Genomic DNA, 15,825 nt, shown 5'->3' with positions numbered 1-15,825 from the left:
TGCTCTCCTTGCAGCTTGAGTAGGTAGTACATTCTCCTTTTGTCATTCATCTATCACACTCCTTGCTGTCCTTGGTTGTGACATCCCTCTCAGCGATAGCTCTGTGGACTGTGCATGTTGTAGCCTATACCCTCTCCCTATTTGGACTTGTGTCTGACTGTCAAACTTTGCTTTGTTTGTTTATACCCCTGTTTGTACCCCTGTTTTGTACCCTTGTTTGTACCATCAAAGTGGAAACGTTCAAATTACTGTAATCAGTTAAAGGGTTTGAGTTAAAATTGTTAGCATAACCTCTGAAAATAATTTTTGTCCAGCAGGATATACCTTCAAGGAAATTACATCTGGGCTAAGCATTTAGTCCAAAATTGTTTCTTGAAATGAGCAATCTCAAAATGATAGACGGGTCAATTCAGTATCTCATTTGATTGGCAACCATTTCTCTGTAAGTTTGTAGAGCAAGGCTCTCACATACAGAGAGGGTGAAATTAAGCCAAAATGGAAAGGAATTGGTACCAATCATCATCAAAGATTATCGTTTAAATCACACCAACTCTTCATTACCTTTACAGTAACCCATATGAAGGAAGAGATTGAAGCAACCATTGAGCAAGAAGCCAAAGGTAAGACTCATTTACACTCTTCATTAGTGAAATGTACTTCATCAACCCCTTAGTTGACATGTACCTGAGCATATGGATAAGTGATTTATGAATGTTCACACTGCACGCAAGCAGAAAATGTTTTGAATGCAAAATGTTCATCTTATGTATTCTTCAATATCAAAATAATGTTATGTCCTTGTATTATGTGATTGGTTTTTGTACAGCAAGCACCGATTAAAACTGCTTGCTTTTAGAAGTTTTAGAAAAATGAGTTCTGGCATCTATCAATATTATCATTTACGCATGAGGGTTCTTCGTGGATTGTAATGGATTCCCAAAAAAGGTGCAGGATGTGTATCTTTTAAAGTTTCCAGACCTCAGGAAATTATCCTTTAAAAGATATGGGAATAGCCACATCTTTTAATTGCTTCTTAAAGTGTATTGCATTTGGAACTCTCCCCCTGCAAATATTTCTTAGACTGGCTTGCAGATAGTGGTATGTGATTAATTGTTTGCTTTTAAAATAACATGATTATACCTGTAAACTATATTAGTTCGAATAAACGCCTTCTCATACAATTCTAGAGCTGCTTTACAAGTTTTACTTATTTGTATCATTGGAAAGTCATGTTTCTCATTAAATATTTTTAAATAATTTACCCTCATTCAAAGGATTAGAAAGGGCGTTTATTCATCTTTCTGCAAGTCAGGTAAGGAATATTTAGCTTAAGAATACACTAAGTAAAGCAAAAGCAAGCTTATTCTTAAAAAAGCAGAGCAGGTTATTTTGGAAATTATTATGCTTTTTAAGAAATTTATGTTTTGAAGAAATGTCCACAGAAGAAGGAACAAAACATCCAGCAATTTTCGTGTCAGAATCTTTAAAAAAGAATCAAGTCTTGCGTTTATTCGAACAAATATGGTGAGTGAAATTGTTTTTTTTATGGCTATGTGACTTGCTGCATGTACTTAATATTTTCATTAATATTCATTTTAAAAATTTGAATTTTATTATCTTCTTTTTTTTTACCCAGATGGAATTTGATTGAAAGTTTTTTTTTTCTTTTTTTCAGAGTTGTTTTATAATAAAAGGACTGAATCCTGGGAGAACAGAGGACAGATGCGCAGAGCCGTTTCAGACACGGAGGACTTGGATCAAACAAACAATTCATTCATCAAATGGAATGGGGCTGATAACATTAAGCCATTTTTTATAAAAAAGCTGAAATTCCAGAATGTTCTTGAAGGAGAACCTGCTGCATTAAGATGCAGATTGGTAGCTTTCCCGATCCCAACCATATTATGGTTTCATAACAATAGACCGATTCAGAAAGAACGTCGTCGTAGAATACGTACAGAGAGCACTATGCACATACACGCTACTAGTTTAATCATTGATAGTATCAAAGACAAAGACTCAGGCAGTTACAAAGTAATGGCTATTAACACAGAGGGGTCTGCAGAGTCCATAGCATCACTTCTGGTGTCAATGAGGGAAGAACAAGATGCCAATTATCTAAGCCATGTTAGACGGTCAACTAGACCTCATGGAAGCTTAGATTCGTTGGTTGATCAAAAAAAAGAGAAAAAGTTCAGGGTTGACCTGAGATGCGTTGGATCTCCATTTGATAAAAAGTCCAAACCGAGGGGCAGATCTAGATCTAAGGATGCGCCAGTTCGCACCTTGTTCTTCAGAAGCTTATCACCAACAAGAGGGAAAAGTAAAGAAAGTAATCTGAATGAAACCGCATCTGAACGAGCCCGCTCTCCACCGTCTATGTTTGGTGGAGAAAGGGTTAGTAGGTCTGAAAGGTTTAACGACAGACACAGTGACATCTACTGTGACAGACACACTGGCAGATTCAGCGACAAATTCAGTGACAGGTGCAGTGACAGATACAGCGATAGATTTAGTGACACAGAAAGCCTACATGGAGAAGTAAAAGTAAAGCTTGGCCTGTTACAAAATGCAGTCAAACAAAAAAAGAGGCTCTCTATGTCCACAATGTCATCATCAGAGTTTGACTTGGAGTCAAACGCAAGTGAATCTAGCTATGCAGATTATGTTGATCGATTAAGGGTCAAGAAGCCTGCCTCCTTACCTGGAGATTTACAGCATGCTCGACCTTTTGAAAGATACAATAGAAATGATAAAGTTTCTGCAGAATTCTATGGTAGATATGACATAATTCCCACACATAGTGCTGCATCGACACAGCCCCATGTGAGGCATTCATTTGAACCTCAGTCTCGGTCTAGGGCCATTCAAATGTTGAAAAGTGAACTACCAGCGGCAGGAAAAGAAAAGGACTTTGAAACACATATGGATGAAAAGGCCCTTATTCCAGGGGAACCTCAACATGAGGTCAGATTCGAACAAAAGATAGGTGAGGACTTAGAAAATCAAGGTGCACACTACATAGGAAATCAAGGTGAGGAATATTTAGGAAATCAAACTCGGTTTTCTGAAGACCTAAAGACAAAGATGGAGGGGAGATCACCACACATTGCTGCACGGAGATCTCCAAACATTGCTGCATTGGATAACTTTTCTAGATCCAGCCCAATCAAACCACTGAAGGAAATACTTTCCAGTGAGACAATTATTACACAAGAGGATACTGTGAAGAGCACAGAACCATTTGAACATCCACCCAGCTCTGCGGAAAACCGCTATGAGAACATTGAAAGTGAATGTGAAGATAAACTTTTAGCCTTGAGGATTAGAAAATGGCAAAAGGGAATGCAGATGGACCAAGAGGAACAGTTTGAGAATGAAACAGACCATTCGACGGCAAGGGATTCGCCATACATGCGATCTGAAATGCATATTTTTGGGGAGGAGGTAGAGACAAAAACAGCAACTCTCAGCGAGGAGAAGCATTGGGAAGAGCATCATATATCCCAGGAAAAGGTCATCTTATCCCAGGAAAATGTTTATGGATTGAAGAGTGGAACTGAACAGAATTTGTCCCTTTCCCAAACCAAAGAGAAGAATGCCAGTGAGAAAACACAAGAAGAGCACCATGTATCCCGGGAAGATGCCCACTTAACAATGGAAGAGCTCCACATACTCCAAGAAAATATGAATTCCCCAAAAGAGAGGCATGCCAATATTTATGGTGAGGAGCAAGGGAGAAAAACTGCAACAGAAACTGAGGCATTCACTTCCCAGGATTTGCCCTGTTCTCCAAAAGAGAGTCATGCAGAGAGTAGTGTGGAAAAAACTTGGGAAGAGCACCATTTATCCCTGGAAAATGTTGTCCCTTTCCAGAATTTGCCCCTTTCCCAAACAAGGAGTGCCAGTGTTAACAAAACCGGAGAAGAGCACCTTTTATCTCAGGATAATATTTATGGATTGAAGAGTGACAGTGAACAGAATTTGTCCAGTTCCCAAACAACAGACAGACGTACCATTGAGAAAACCCGAGAAGAGTACCTTTCATCCCGAGAAGAGCGCCACCACTTATCACGGGAAGAGCTCCGCTTATCCCAGGAAAATATTTCTGGATTGAAGAGTGAAAGTGAACAGAAATTGCCCCGTTCCCCAAGAGAGAGACGTACCAGTGTGAACAAAAAAGGAGAAGAGCACCATTTATCCCAGGAGAATATTTATGGGTTGAAGAGTGACAGTGAACAGAATTTGCCCCATTCCCCAAGAGAGAGGCGTGCCAGTGAAAAGAAAACACGAGAAGAGCACCATGTATCCCAGGAAGGACTTGACTTGTCCTGTGAAGAGCTCCACTTATCCCGGGAAAATATTTATGAATTAAAGAGCGAAAGTGAAAAGTTTGGGAGTGAGGAAGAGGCTCTGGCACATCGAATCATGAAATGGCAGCAAGACGTTTTGACTGAGCAGGAGAAAGCTGTTGACTTGGATTCTGATTGGGTTGGTGCGGATTACTCACACTATGTTGCTAGAAAAAGGTCTGAATCAAAAATGGCTGCTGAGGGCACTGCTCTTGGATCAACCACTCACTCGGAGGCAGATTCAGCGAGAAGAAGAAAGCCTTCCCCGGAAAAGACAGACTATGAAAAATTCTTGACTGAGGATGTCCCTCATGATTTCAGAGATGAGAGAAGGTCCACACAAGAAAAGACAGTAAACAAACATGTCCTTACTGAGAAGGATATTGCTCCTGAATATAGATATGACAGCACCTCACCTCATGAGTACAGAGATGTAAGTATAAAGTCTTCTGCAGAAAATACAACAAAGGAAATGCTTCTCCGTGATGATACAGCCCATGAAGACCCAAAAAGGCCAACTCCAGAAAAGATGACAAAGGAAATGTTCCTGAGTGAGCATGCCCCTCATGACTACAGATATGAAAGAAGATCTTCGCCAGAAAGGACAGCAAAGGAAAAGTCCCAGAGTAAGGATATCCATAATTTCAAAGATGAAAGTTTCCAGTGGCCCCCTCCTCCACAAACTGTTATTGATGAAACAAGGTTGCAGACCGAAAGTGAGTATTTTGTGAGCGAAGAGGAAGCTTTGGCTCAGCGCATCTTAAAATGGCAAGAAGACGTTCTCACCGAACAAGAAGAAGCTGTTGAATTAGAGTCTAACTGGGCTTTGGCTGAACATTCACAACACCCAAAGAAAACCGATGCTAGTGGACCCGATGCAGGTCACTCTATTGAACCTGTGAAAGAACTCTCACCTGTGAGAGAACCCTCCCCTATGAGACAACATCACATTGGTCAGCATGAACGTTCCTTTTTTGAACCAGCCTCTTATCAGAATGAGAAGTCTCATACAATGTCATTTGGGTCCTCACCTGTGAGAGAACGCTTGCCTGTGAAAGAACGCTCTTCAATTAAAGAGCGCTCTCCTGTGAAAGAATCCTCACCTATGAGACAACATCGAATTGGTGAGCTTGTCTCTCAAGAGGATTGGGCTATGGCTGAACTTTCACAACACCATCGTCAGAGAACTTATGCCAGTGGAGATGATGCCAATGACGGTCCTTCTTATGAACCTGTTTCTCATCATATAGAGAAGTTTCATCAAATGTCACTTGGGTTTCACTCACCGGTGAGAGGGTCCTCACCAGTTAGAGGGTCCTCACCAGGGAGAGAACCCTCACCTGGTAGAGAGCCCTCCCCTGGCAGAGAACGCTCACTTGGCAGAGTTCGATCACCTGTGAAAGAAGCCTCACCTGGTAGAGAAGCCTCACCTAGAAGAGGCCGTTCACCTTTGAGAGAACATCACATTGGTCAGCATGGTTCTCAAGCCGAAGTTGGTGCAGAAGGGCCTTCCAATTGGGAATCCGACTTAAGACCTGATGAAAAAGAAAAAGTGTCTATGAGGACCACAGAGAGGAAAGAAGAACACAGAGAAATGCTATCAAAAGATGACCTTCGCCAAATGGACATGCATCAGAGGACAAAGGAATTTGATAAGACTTCACCGAAAACATCACTACCTATCTTTGTGAGAGAAATCTCATCCATGAAAGTAAAGAGGGGAGAGATGACAGACTTTAAATGTCGTTTCCGGGGAGACCCTCAACCAACTGTCACTTGGCTCAAAGATGACCATCCAATCAGTCAAAACCCAGACTTTGATGTTCTCATCAAATTGAATGAAACCACATTAACCATCTACTATCCGACTATATACCATGAGGGGACATTTAGTTGTGTTATCACTAATACATTTGGAAAGGCAACCTCCTCTGCCACACTCGAAGTTACTGAGAGTGAGCAATTAACAAAATCAGCATCGCCGGTAGCCTCGCGTAAAGTGAAAGTGACAACAGATTATGAAATGAGTGAAGAAGATGTTGACCAAATGATGGACGAGGAACTTGAATCATACATAGACGTTGAAACGGATGAGAAATCCTTTCTACAGGTGCCTCGGGCTGTCTTGTACAGACCTCGTGCTTCAGACTCACAATATTCTACTTCTAATGTCGAGATCAGGATCACTGCTCCAACACCAGTCCCATTCGAAATGATTGAAAAAGACACAGATATGTCTGAGGATGATGGCAGTTCCCATCCTATGAAACACAAATTCACATTCTCCTATGATCCGAGTGATGCCGCTAAGGTAGTCAGTCAATCTGAGAACATAAGCTCTTCAGAAGGCCAAACCAGTAAGGTTGAAAGCAGTTCTGATGTGTACTTCCAACCAGCTGTTGCTATTGCTGGATCTTCTGAGGTAGAAGCAGCCATGGCTGGTGAATGGGAACAATATATACTATCTGGAAATTCAGAAGATTTGAGGCAGTCCCCTCTGAGTGATCCTGGTGATATTACTGACCAGGCATTGATGCTGACTTTGGACAGAACTTTAGGTTCTCACAGCCTTAAAAAGACTATTCCAAAAGTAACTAAACCAAAGCAAAGTGTTTCAAAAGAAGCACCTACTGTTACTGGGTGTGGTCGGCAATCATCTGCTGCAGTAGTCGAAACGTCACATATTAAGCAGGCCTTTGAGACACCTGCGTTGTCAGAGGCACCTGCATTGTCAGATACCACTGTTCATGAAGTGAAAAAGTCCACAGAGTCATATTTCCCTGAGGATATCCCAGAAGTATCAATCCATCCTGAACAGGATGATATGTCATTGGTAACTAATGTTGTGGAAGGAACTCCACTGCAGGCCAAACAAGACACTATATTAGTAGAAGGTAGTTATACACACATTTCGAGAGAAAGGTCAATTTCCCCCAAAAGTGGACCAGAGGTTGTCTTACTAGAAGGTAGTAATACACAAATTTCGACCAAAGCGAAGACAGTCTCTCCAAAAAGTGCCCCTGAGCATGGTCAGACCATGTCTACTACTCAGGAGGAAGACAAGGAAATCTGTATGATTTCAGGAGAAACTGTTGAGGAAGCTGGCATAATTGACACCCATGGTGACCTAAAACACTTTGTTCCCCTCTCAAGTGTAGCAGAGGTGCAGGAGTCACCAAAACTGGTCAGACCTGAGGCAGTTAAGGCAGTAAGGACTAGCCCTTCTCCAGAAATTATAGGACCTGGTGTGATAGATGAAAGTATGAAAGAGGACAGTGAAAGTGCATTTGTTAGTACTGGCAGTAGCTTCCTTCCTTGTGAGAAAGTCCCAGTGTCGGAGATCCCAGATGATGTTTCAGCGTCAGTCGGTAATGAGGTTGTAAAGCCAAAAAGATTCTCTGGCTCATTTGCTGCTCCAGAAGTTCAGAGATTGGACACTGAGTCTTCTGATCGCGAGGACATGACTCATATGAATGAAAATATGTCTATCTTTGAACGCTCAAAGGGTAGCGCATTTGTCAGTGTTAGTGGGGCACGTAGTGAAATTGTTAGTGAAAAAACTGCAGAGGAAAACGAGGAACATGCTGATGCTGAGAGTGGTGAGCCTTCAGAGGTTTCAAAATCAGTGAGTATTAAGTTCAAAGAAGATGGTTTTACAGATGATCTTGCTGCACAAGGTTCACAACAGCAAGCAGAGGCTAAACCAGACAGTGCTTATCTAAGTACGGCTGACAGTCAAGGTGCAACAGGTTTGACCTCACTTGAAGAGGAGGCAGTGACCTTCAGTACTGTTTATGACTACTACAACCCACCAACTGAGTGGGGCAGACCCCTATCACCAGAGTCGGAGATGTCCATTGAGTGTGGTAGCACATTTAGTGAGGAATTAACAGAAATCGAGCGGTTCTATACGCCAGCTTCTTCAACTGAAATTTCGCAGCTCCCGAAATCTCCCGAATCTTTCCACACTCCTGAAACTGAAACTCCAGCAGGTTATATGACCCCCAATGAGTATGCCTTCTCTCCTCTTGAACATAAAAGAACATCTACTGACTTCAGTGAGAGGTTATTTTCTCCTGCTAAGTTCTTGAGGTCACCTGATGATGAGGGCATTGAGACAACTCCACCTGCATTTAGCTTAGAGGAAGGAATCTTCCTCTCAGAGCGTGCGCTTGGCCTTGGAGGACTACAGGAAAAAGTCCAGGGAATCCCTCCGGCTTTCCTCAAACCTCTCACCAAAAGGAGAGTTTTTGAACAAGATTCGTTATCGTTTTACGCTGAGGTATTTGGGTTGCCTTCACCTGAAGTGAAGTGGTTTAGAAACAAAACGCAGCTTGTTGCAGAAGAAAGGATTACAATGGATAGAGATGGTGACAATATCACACTTTTTATTCAAAACATTACGAAAGCTGATCAAGGTGAATATATTTGCGAAGCTGTTAACTATGTAGGAGAGGCAAAAAGCGTTGCACTAGTTGTAGTTATATCAAACGAGGCCAGATATATGCCCCCACCACCAGCAGTCACCCACCAGCATGTGATGGAGTTTGATGTTGAGGAAGATGATGACTCATCAAGGTCTTGCTCACCTCAGGAGATTCTATTAGAGGTGGAGCTGGATGAAAATGAGGTTAAAGAGTTTGAGAGACAGGTGAAGATAATTACCGTCCCTGAATACACCGCTGACAATAAAAGTATGATAATATCACTCGATGTTCTCCCGAGTATGTACGAGGAGAGTGGAGTTGACTTTGTAACGCAAGAAAGGGATGATTTGAAAATAGCTTTTGAGGTTACAGAAATGCCACCACGCTTCATCAACCCAATTTGTGATATGGAAACCCCCGAAAATACAACTGTAATGTTTGAGTGTTCTCTGATGGGAATTCCCTCTCCCATAGTATCATGGTTTAAAGGTAACAAAAAGATCCCTCACGATAACAAGAAATACTTGTACTCATCTGATGGAGACAATCATTTCCTAAAGATCAGGAAAGCCAACGCTCATGATAGTGGAATATACACCTGCAGGGCCATCAATGTGGTTGGGGAAACTCTTTGCAGGGCATCTCTTCTTGTGTTGAATCCTAAAAGCTTTATAGGGAAAACAAGAGGAAGAGAATTGACAGCTGTGTCTCTTGGTAGTGCTAAAGTTCAGCCTCAAAAGTTTGACTTGGTTGTTGGGAATGAGTTTGACGGTGAGCAGGCATCAGAAATAGAGCTGGAATTTGAATTTGAGCAGGAAGCTGATGAATCACAAAAGGCTGTTAGACTCGTAGCCATGACAGACAATGAGATGAGCGAGCAGGGAGAGAAATATGTCAGTATAAATTTTGATGTTTTCGCAGAGCCCGCCAAAGATGATAAAATAGAATTCAAAGGAAAGTCATCGGAATTGTGTAGTTTCCAGTTTCAAATGACTGAAACTCCACCAAAATGTATTGTTCCTTTGACAAACGTCACTGCAGCAGTAGGAACTCCAGTGGTCCTCCAGTGTTTAGTTAATGGTAAACCTCATCCCACTGCTGAATGGTACAAAGACGGGGATCCTGTGAAAGAAACTAGGTACATGATCCAAGAGAAAGCATCTGGACATTTTAATTTGATCATAACAAATGTCACTAAAAATGATGCTGGAGAGTACAAGTGTCTCATCCAAAATAAATCTGGATATACTGAAACAACTGCTTTGTTGAAAGTGTTCTAATCTCTTCATGTAATTTGTTTTCATGTGGATGTTGAACTCATTTAAGCAATTGTATGTTCGAAAAGTAGCTTTTGTTCATTATTTTGAGATACACGCAAAAGGTTTTCTGAAATTAGGTGTAGATCTTATTTATTGTGTATAGTGTGTAATTACGTCACACATAAGAGTAATTATAAATGTTATATAATCATGTTGGGTATGTTTGAATGTTGAATGTTTGCTTTTCAAAATAGTAAAACAAAAGTTAATGCCTATAGTTTTATTTAACATGACAACGTGTATGAATACTTACCACCCATGTGTAAGCAAAACATTGTTATCAAGACATTCGTGTTAGGCCCAAAATGTCCAATGTTTTAATATTTCAAATTAATCATATAATTGAATATATAGTCATACATAATATAACAAATACAAAAATACTCTGGGGCTTATCTAATTGATCACTGGGGATTTCTCGGACCCAGATCAAGAGTACTCCTGAACGAAAAAGCATGCTCAATGGAGAACTGGGGATCCAATTCCCAGTGTGTAGTGTTGAAGTTGGAATTTACATTAGGGTAAACAGCATGACTGTCCGCCCCAGCACCTTTGTTATAGTTTTTATTTTGTTGCCGAAATTGAGGTGAGGTGCGTAAAGCAGTGTGGTAAAAATAATAATTACGGTTCATATTCTGCTGTTCTATCGCGCGTGCAATGATGTCAGGAAAAACAGTGGGCGTTGTTTTCAGTAACGTTGTTGTTGTAATATCCCAAACGGATGTGGCAGTTTCACCATTAAGGGTTCCAGCTTTAAGAAGTGCATGTAAAATTATCAATTATCAATGCAACCATGATAGTTCCATCTTAACATGATGCTGTACAATAAGTACAGCATCATCAATAAGTGCAGAATTTAAACATTTTCTTTGTGAATGAGTTTCTGATAATATTTTATTTCTTTTGGTTAATGATTTTAAAAATATATATATTGTACACAAAAAAATGCAATATCTAACACAATTTTAATCTAATATTGAATGTACTACTGTAGAGTTTATTTTTTCATTATGTCTACAGTGGCAAAGTACATCCATTCAAAATAAGGCCTTGGGGTTGGCTGTAAAATTACATTTTTAAAAAGGATATGTTCATTATATACATTATATGTGCTGTAAATATATGTTTCACTGTATGTTTGAGGCAATTGTATTCTTAATGAATACTGTATATTTGGGCTTATAAAAGATTTACCAATTTGACTGATCTCAAAAAAGTATGACAGAGTATTCATTTGGAAATGGGAGTAATTGAAATTCATGATTTGTTTGTACAGAAATCACTTCACTTTGTCTCTAACAGTGTTTATTTATGTATAAATAAAATAGTTATATACTGATGTATTTATTGTATGGTGTTTTTTTTATGTAAACTAATGTTTATGTCAACCTTTAAGCTTTTGCAGCGGACACACAGTTGACCAACATAACCCTGTCTTTAATGGACATTTTATCTCAATCTTACAAATTATTTTTTACACAGAATATTCTAGGTCGACTGTGACGACAGTGGAAGAAGAACAAGAATCCTACACCACTGGCCTTCAGTTACCTCAAACATCCAAAACACTTGAACTCCAGCCAGAGTCTAAATACTATTCTAGTACTTTAGAGGATAAAAAAGAAAAGCCTATATTTTTGACCCAACTCTCACCAGCAGCTGTCAATGTTGGGGAGTCAGCAAGATTTACTATCACAGTATCTGGCCTTCCAAAGCCTACTGTTCAGTGGTTTCATAATGGGAGAGTCATTACTTCTTCATCAATTTACAAATTAGTTCAAGAAAAAGATGAGTATACCTTAATAATATCTGAGGTAAAAACAGAGTATAAAGGCGAGTACACTTGTACAGCTAGCAATAGATTTGGCCAGACAACCTGTACTACTTACCTGGAGGTAAGTAAAAGAGCTTCAACTACAGCTGAGCAATGGGTGGAAAAAATGTTCAAAGCCACTGTCCAACCTCCAAATTTCACTAGCCAAATCAAACCTATAAAATGCCAAGAGGGAGGTGAGGCTTACTTTAAATATAAAGTAACTGGTGATCCAATACCAGATGTACAGTGGTATAAAAGTGCTCGTCAAATTCAGCCTGGTAAGTACTGCATTATAGTGAACAACCCAGATGGCTCTGGCTTCATCAACATGAAGGGCATTCAACAGCAGGACAGTGGTCTCTATACATGTAAGGCTTCCAACCCATCTGGGGAGGCCTCTTGTAGTGCTGACCTAATTGTTTTCAAAGAGCCTATCTCTGTATCTCAGCGTAAGGAACCCATGGTTGTTCAAAAAGGTTATAAAGTATCCATGACTGCTGAACAAGCTACAGAGTCCCGCTTGTACGAGGTCAACCTTCCCGGAGAGACCAGGGCCAGAGATCAAGCAGGACATCAGATGGTGTACACCATTGGCACCGAGGACAGCCAGGTTGTTTCCAGTGAGCAAGTACAAACCCTTAGAGAGTTGGAAATGTCAGCAGCTACAGTCCAAAGAGAAAGGGTCACCCACCAGGCTGCAGTTCTGCAGTCACATGAGGTACAAGAGAGAGTGTCTGTGGGTGTCACTCGTCCACCTGAAGTTTCAGTAGTTTCTACGAAACAACACCGTACGGCTCCCTTTCATACATCTGCTGTTCAGGATAGCCCACAGCTCACAGAGCAGCACTGTGACCGTATCCAAAGCCCAGTAGTCATAGAGCTGCAGTCTTCAAAAGAGAAGCGTTCACAATTAATGTCTGCCACTTCCGAGGAGATAACCACCTTGGCGAGTGTAAGCACAGAGATGTCAGGTGAAAGGAAGACAGATAAAGTAAAGCCAACCTCCGAGCCAAAACATCTTGTCAGTAGTCATCTTGTTGAATCCCAACTGTCAATTTTAAAAGAACGATCGCAAGAAATTCCCAAGCCACAGGAGGAAAAAAGTTACAAAGTCAAAGAAGGCATTAAGATATTGTATTCCGCTATGTCAACTGAAAAACAGATGATTCCTGAGGGTCATACCACAGACGTGCCATCTTCTGACTCTGCTCTACAATCTTCAGTGACAAAAGAATCGCTCAAACCAATACTAGCCTCAGTTTCTGAGACAAAACAAACCTTATCAAAAGAGACTAAATTTACCACGCAGAGGCCAGAGGCAGAAAAGGCTCTCCTTCGTAAAGATTACATTATGAAATCTGCACTGACAGCTGAGGAAAAGCAGATGTTACAAGCTGAACACACAAAACAAGTGAAGAGTTTAGAAAGTGCTACCTCATTATTTTCTCAGGTAGAAGGTGAACAGGTACTGCATTTGCAGATAATTAGAGATCAGGATATCCTACCATCTGAGGAACCATTTACTTGTGAGAAACCAGCTGTAGAACAAGCAGGTGCCAGGAAAAGCCCTACTCTTTTACATACAGTAACCCACGATGAACGGATATCTGTCACTTGCGAAGATACGACTGAGTTTGAGGCCAAGAGAGACACAATGACCATTCAGCCCCAAAAACAAGCTCCTACCCCATTACATCTTCAGTCAGTTCATCCGGGAGGTGCCTTAACCAAAGAGGGAATTATTACCATTGAAAAGCCATCCCAACAGACAGCAACACAGAAGCAGGAGAAAGCCAGAAAACACGCAGCATCCTCAGAGGAAAAAAGGGGGCTTAGCGCAGATTATTCCAAAGATCTTGATGTGTCTGTGACAGGAGTTCAGTCAAAGCTTAGAACAGAACCCAGACCACAGAACATTCTTCAGGTCACATCAAAGCCCATGCAGATATCCAAAGAAACACCATTTACTAGTGATGCCAAACAGCAGCGTGCATTAATCCAAAAAGAAGATCGTTGGAACATCATGCAAGTTACAAGCGTGGCAGATAGTCAAGCGTTAGAGGAGGGACATACTGAGAGTTTGACAGCTGTTGACACATTTACATGCAAATCCGAAATAGAGCCTAAAGTACCTACTGAGCCCATACAAATAGAGGAGAAGGCGATGGCAACTGAGAGTAGTGTACTTCTAAAAGCAACAGAGCAAGATTTTGCCATCCAGATACAGGAAGGACAGTCTGTTAGACAGTCAATAATGATGGATGAAAAGCGTATATTGATTGGGGAAATGTCTCAGCAAATAACCAAATCAGAGTCAACAAAAGTTAGCCTTAAAACTCAGCACAAAATGGCTGTTTTCGTTTCAGAGTCTGGAGAAAGTCGAACTCTTCCAAAGGAGCTCACATTTGTTATTCAGATTCCAAAACCAACAAGTTTGGACATCAGACGTCAGTTGAAAGATGCACTTCAGTCTGCTGTGGCTCTTGATCAGCCACTTATATTAGCAGACGTTGTTGGAAGTTTAGAGGCTACTGAGGTACAGGAAGTGAAGGTACTCAAGGAACCTAGGCGTGCGATGTTCACTTATCTTATCACAACACCAGGTGCCCCTATGGAAATAACACTTGCTTTTGAAGGTCAGTACCCCAAGACTGCAGATCTAAGGACTGAACTCCAGGCAGCTTTCTACTCAATTATCTATCACGAGCAGCATGTTCTTACATCTGAGCAACCTGGCACACTGCAAATCGACAAGCCCCAAAGACTAAAGGTTAGCAGTGCATCCTCCAAAGAAATGTTGTCATCTGTAGTTGAGACAGTAAAAGTAGCAGAAAGTGTAGTTGATTTCACAACACCTAAATCTCAGGCTGCTAAACGAAAGACAGAATCTCGGGCTACACATGAAACAGCAACAGCTGAGGAACGTATTGTGGTGCAAGAGTCCAAAGTAACTCAATCCAATTTGGGCGGTCAAGTAATGGAAGTTACTACAGAATCACATGCTGAGTTTGGACAGACAGTACAGGTGGCCAGACAGGAGGTTAGAACTATGACTGTAAAAGGTTATGAGAGAGATGTAGGTATGGTTGATATCACCACTGATATGCCCATGACATCCATTCCAACTGAACAGTCTTTAGATGTACTCATCCAAAAAGAACACAGGGAGGAATTTATTTCAGAAGAGGTCAAAAAATCTAAACCTCAAGGAAATGTAAACGATTATCCCATTATTGAAACTTTCCTTGAGGACATTACCACAGAGGAGCATTGTAAGGTTACATACACTGTGACAGTAAAGTATGTTACAAAAGGTAATTGGCTTTTCAATGGACAAATAATTAAATCTGGCAAAGAGTTCAAGTGTTCCAAAGAACATGACACATACACACTTACAATCATGAAAATTATCAAGGAGAAGCACGAAGGAGAATATGTCTTTGAGGCTGTGAATGAAGCTGGAAAGAGCACAACATCATCAAGACTCACAGTTGTCTCAAAAGGTTGGATAATGGGGATAGTTTTATTGTTACTCTTCACCATACACATAAACTAACTATCATTCATTACATTTTTGTAATGTAATATAACATTTTAATTTCATATTGGCAGCAAACTCATACTTTATTTCATACATATTTATTTTTAGATCAAATTAATTACTAAAGAAAAAAATGTATTGATAGAATTTTCAGCATGAATTTACTATACTTTCAATCCACTACTAATTCACCTTAGTATTTCTCTATATCATTCCCCACATGCTTATTTCTTCTATATCATTCCCAGGTATTTTCGTCACCCATGAACTATAACATTTCATTCTTGGTCATTCTCCACTGAGCACTGAAATATTTTTGCATGCTTTCAGGGGCAAATGTGTCATGGTTTCATTCTTCATGATGTCACTT

General features: G+C 40.5%; 1 protein-coding gene across 8 annotated transcripts in view; it reads left to right on the top strand.

Annotated features, from left to right (window-relative positions):
* The window catches only part of LOC110520307 (titin), a 178,309-nt gene that overhangs the window by 27,755 nt on the left and 134,729 nt on the right, over nt 1–15,825 (top strand). For 7 of the 8 annotated variants that reach the window (XM_021597527.2, XM_021597528.2, XM_021597529.2 and 4 more), the window contains 2 exons: nt 570–620; nt 11,581–15,417. In XM_021597527.2, coding sequence (XP_021453202.2) covers nt 570–620; nt 11,581–15,417 — 3,888 coding nt within the window. The remainder of the gene's footprint in view (nt 1–569; nt 621–11,580; nt 15,418–15,825) is intronic. The other variant, XM_021597534.2, reaches the window with a different exon arrangement.

This window comes from Oncorhynchus mykiss, chromosome 3, assembly GCF_013265735.2.
Source record: "Oncorhynchus mykiss isolate Arlee chromosome 3, USDA_OmykA_1.1, whole genome shotgun sequence".
Classification (NCBI taxonomy): domain Eukaryota; kingdom Metazoa; phylum Chordata; class Actinopteri; order Salmoniformes; family Salmonidae; genus Oncorhynchus; species Oncorhynchus mykiss.
The sequence above is the reverse complement of the archived record's forward strand: the minus strand, read 5'-3'. Positions and strand labels throughout refer to the sequence as shown.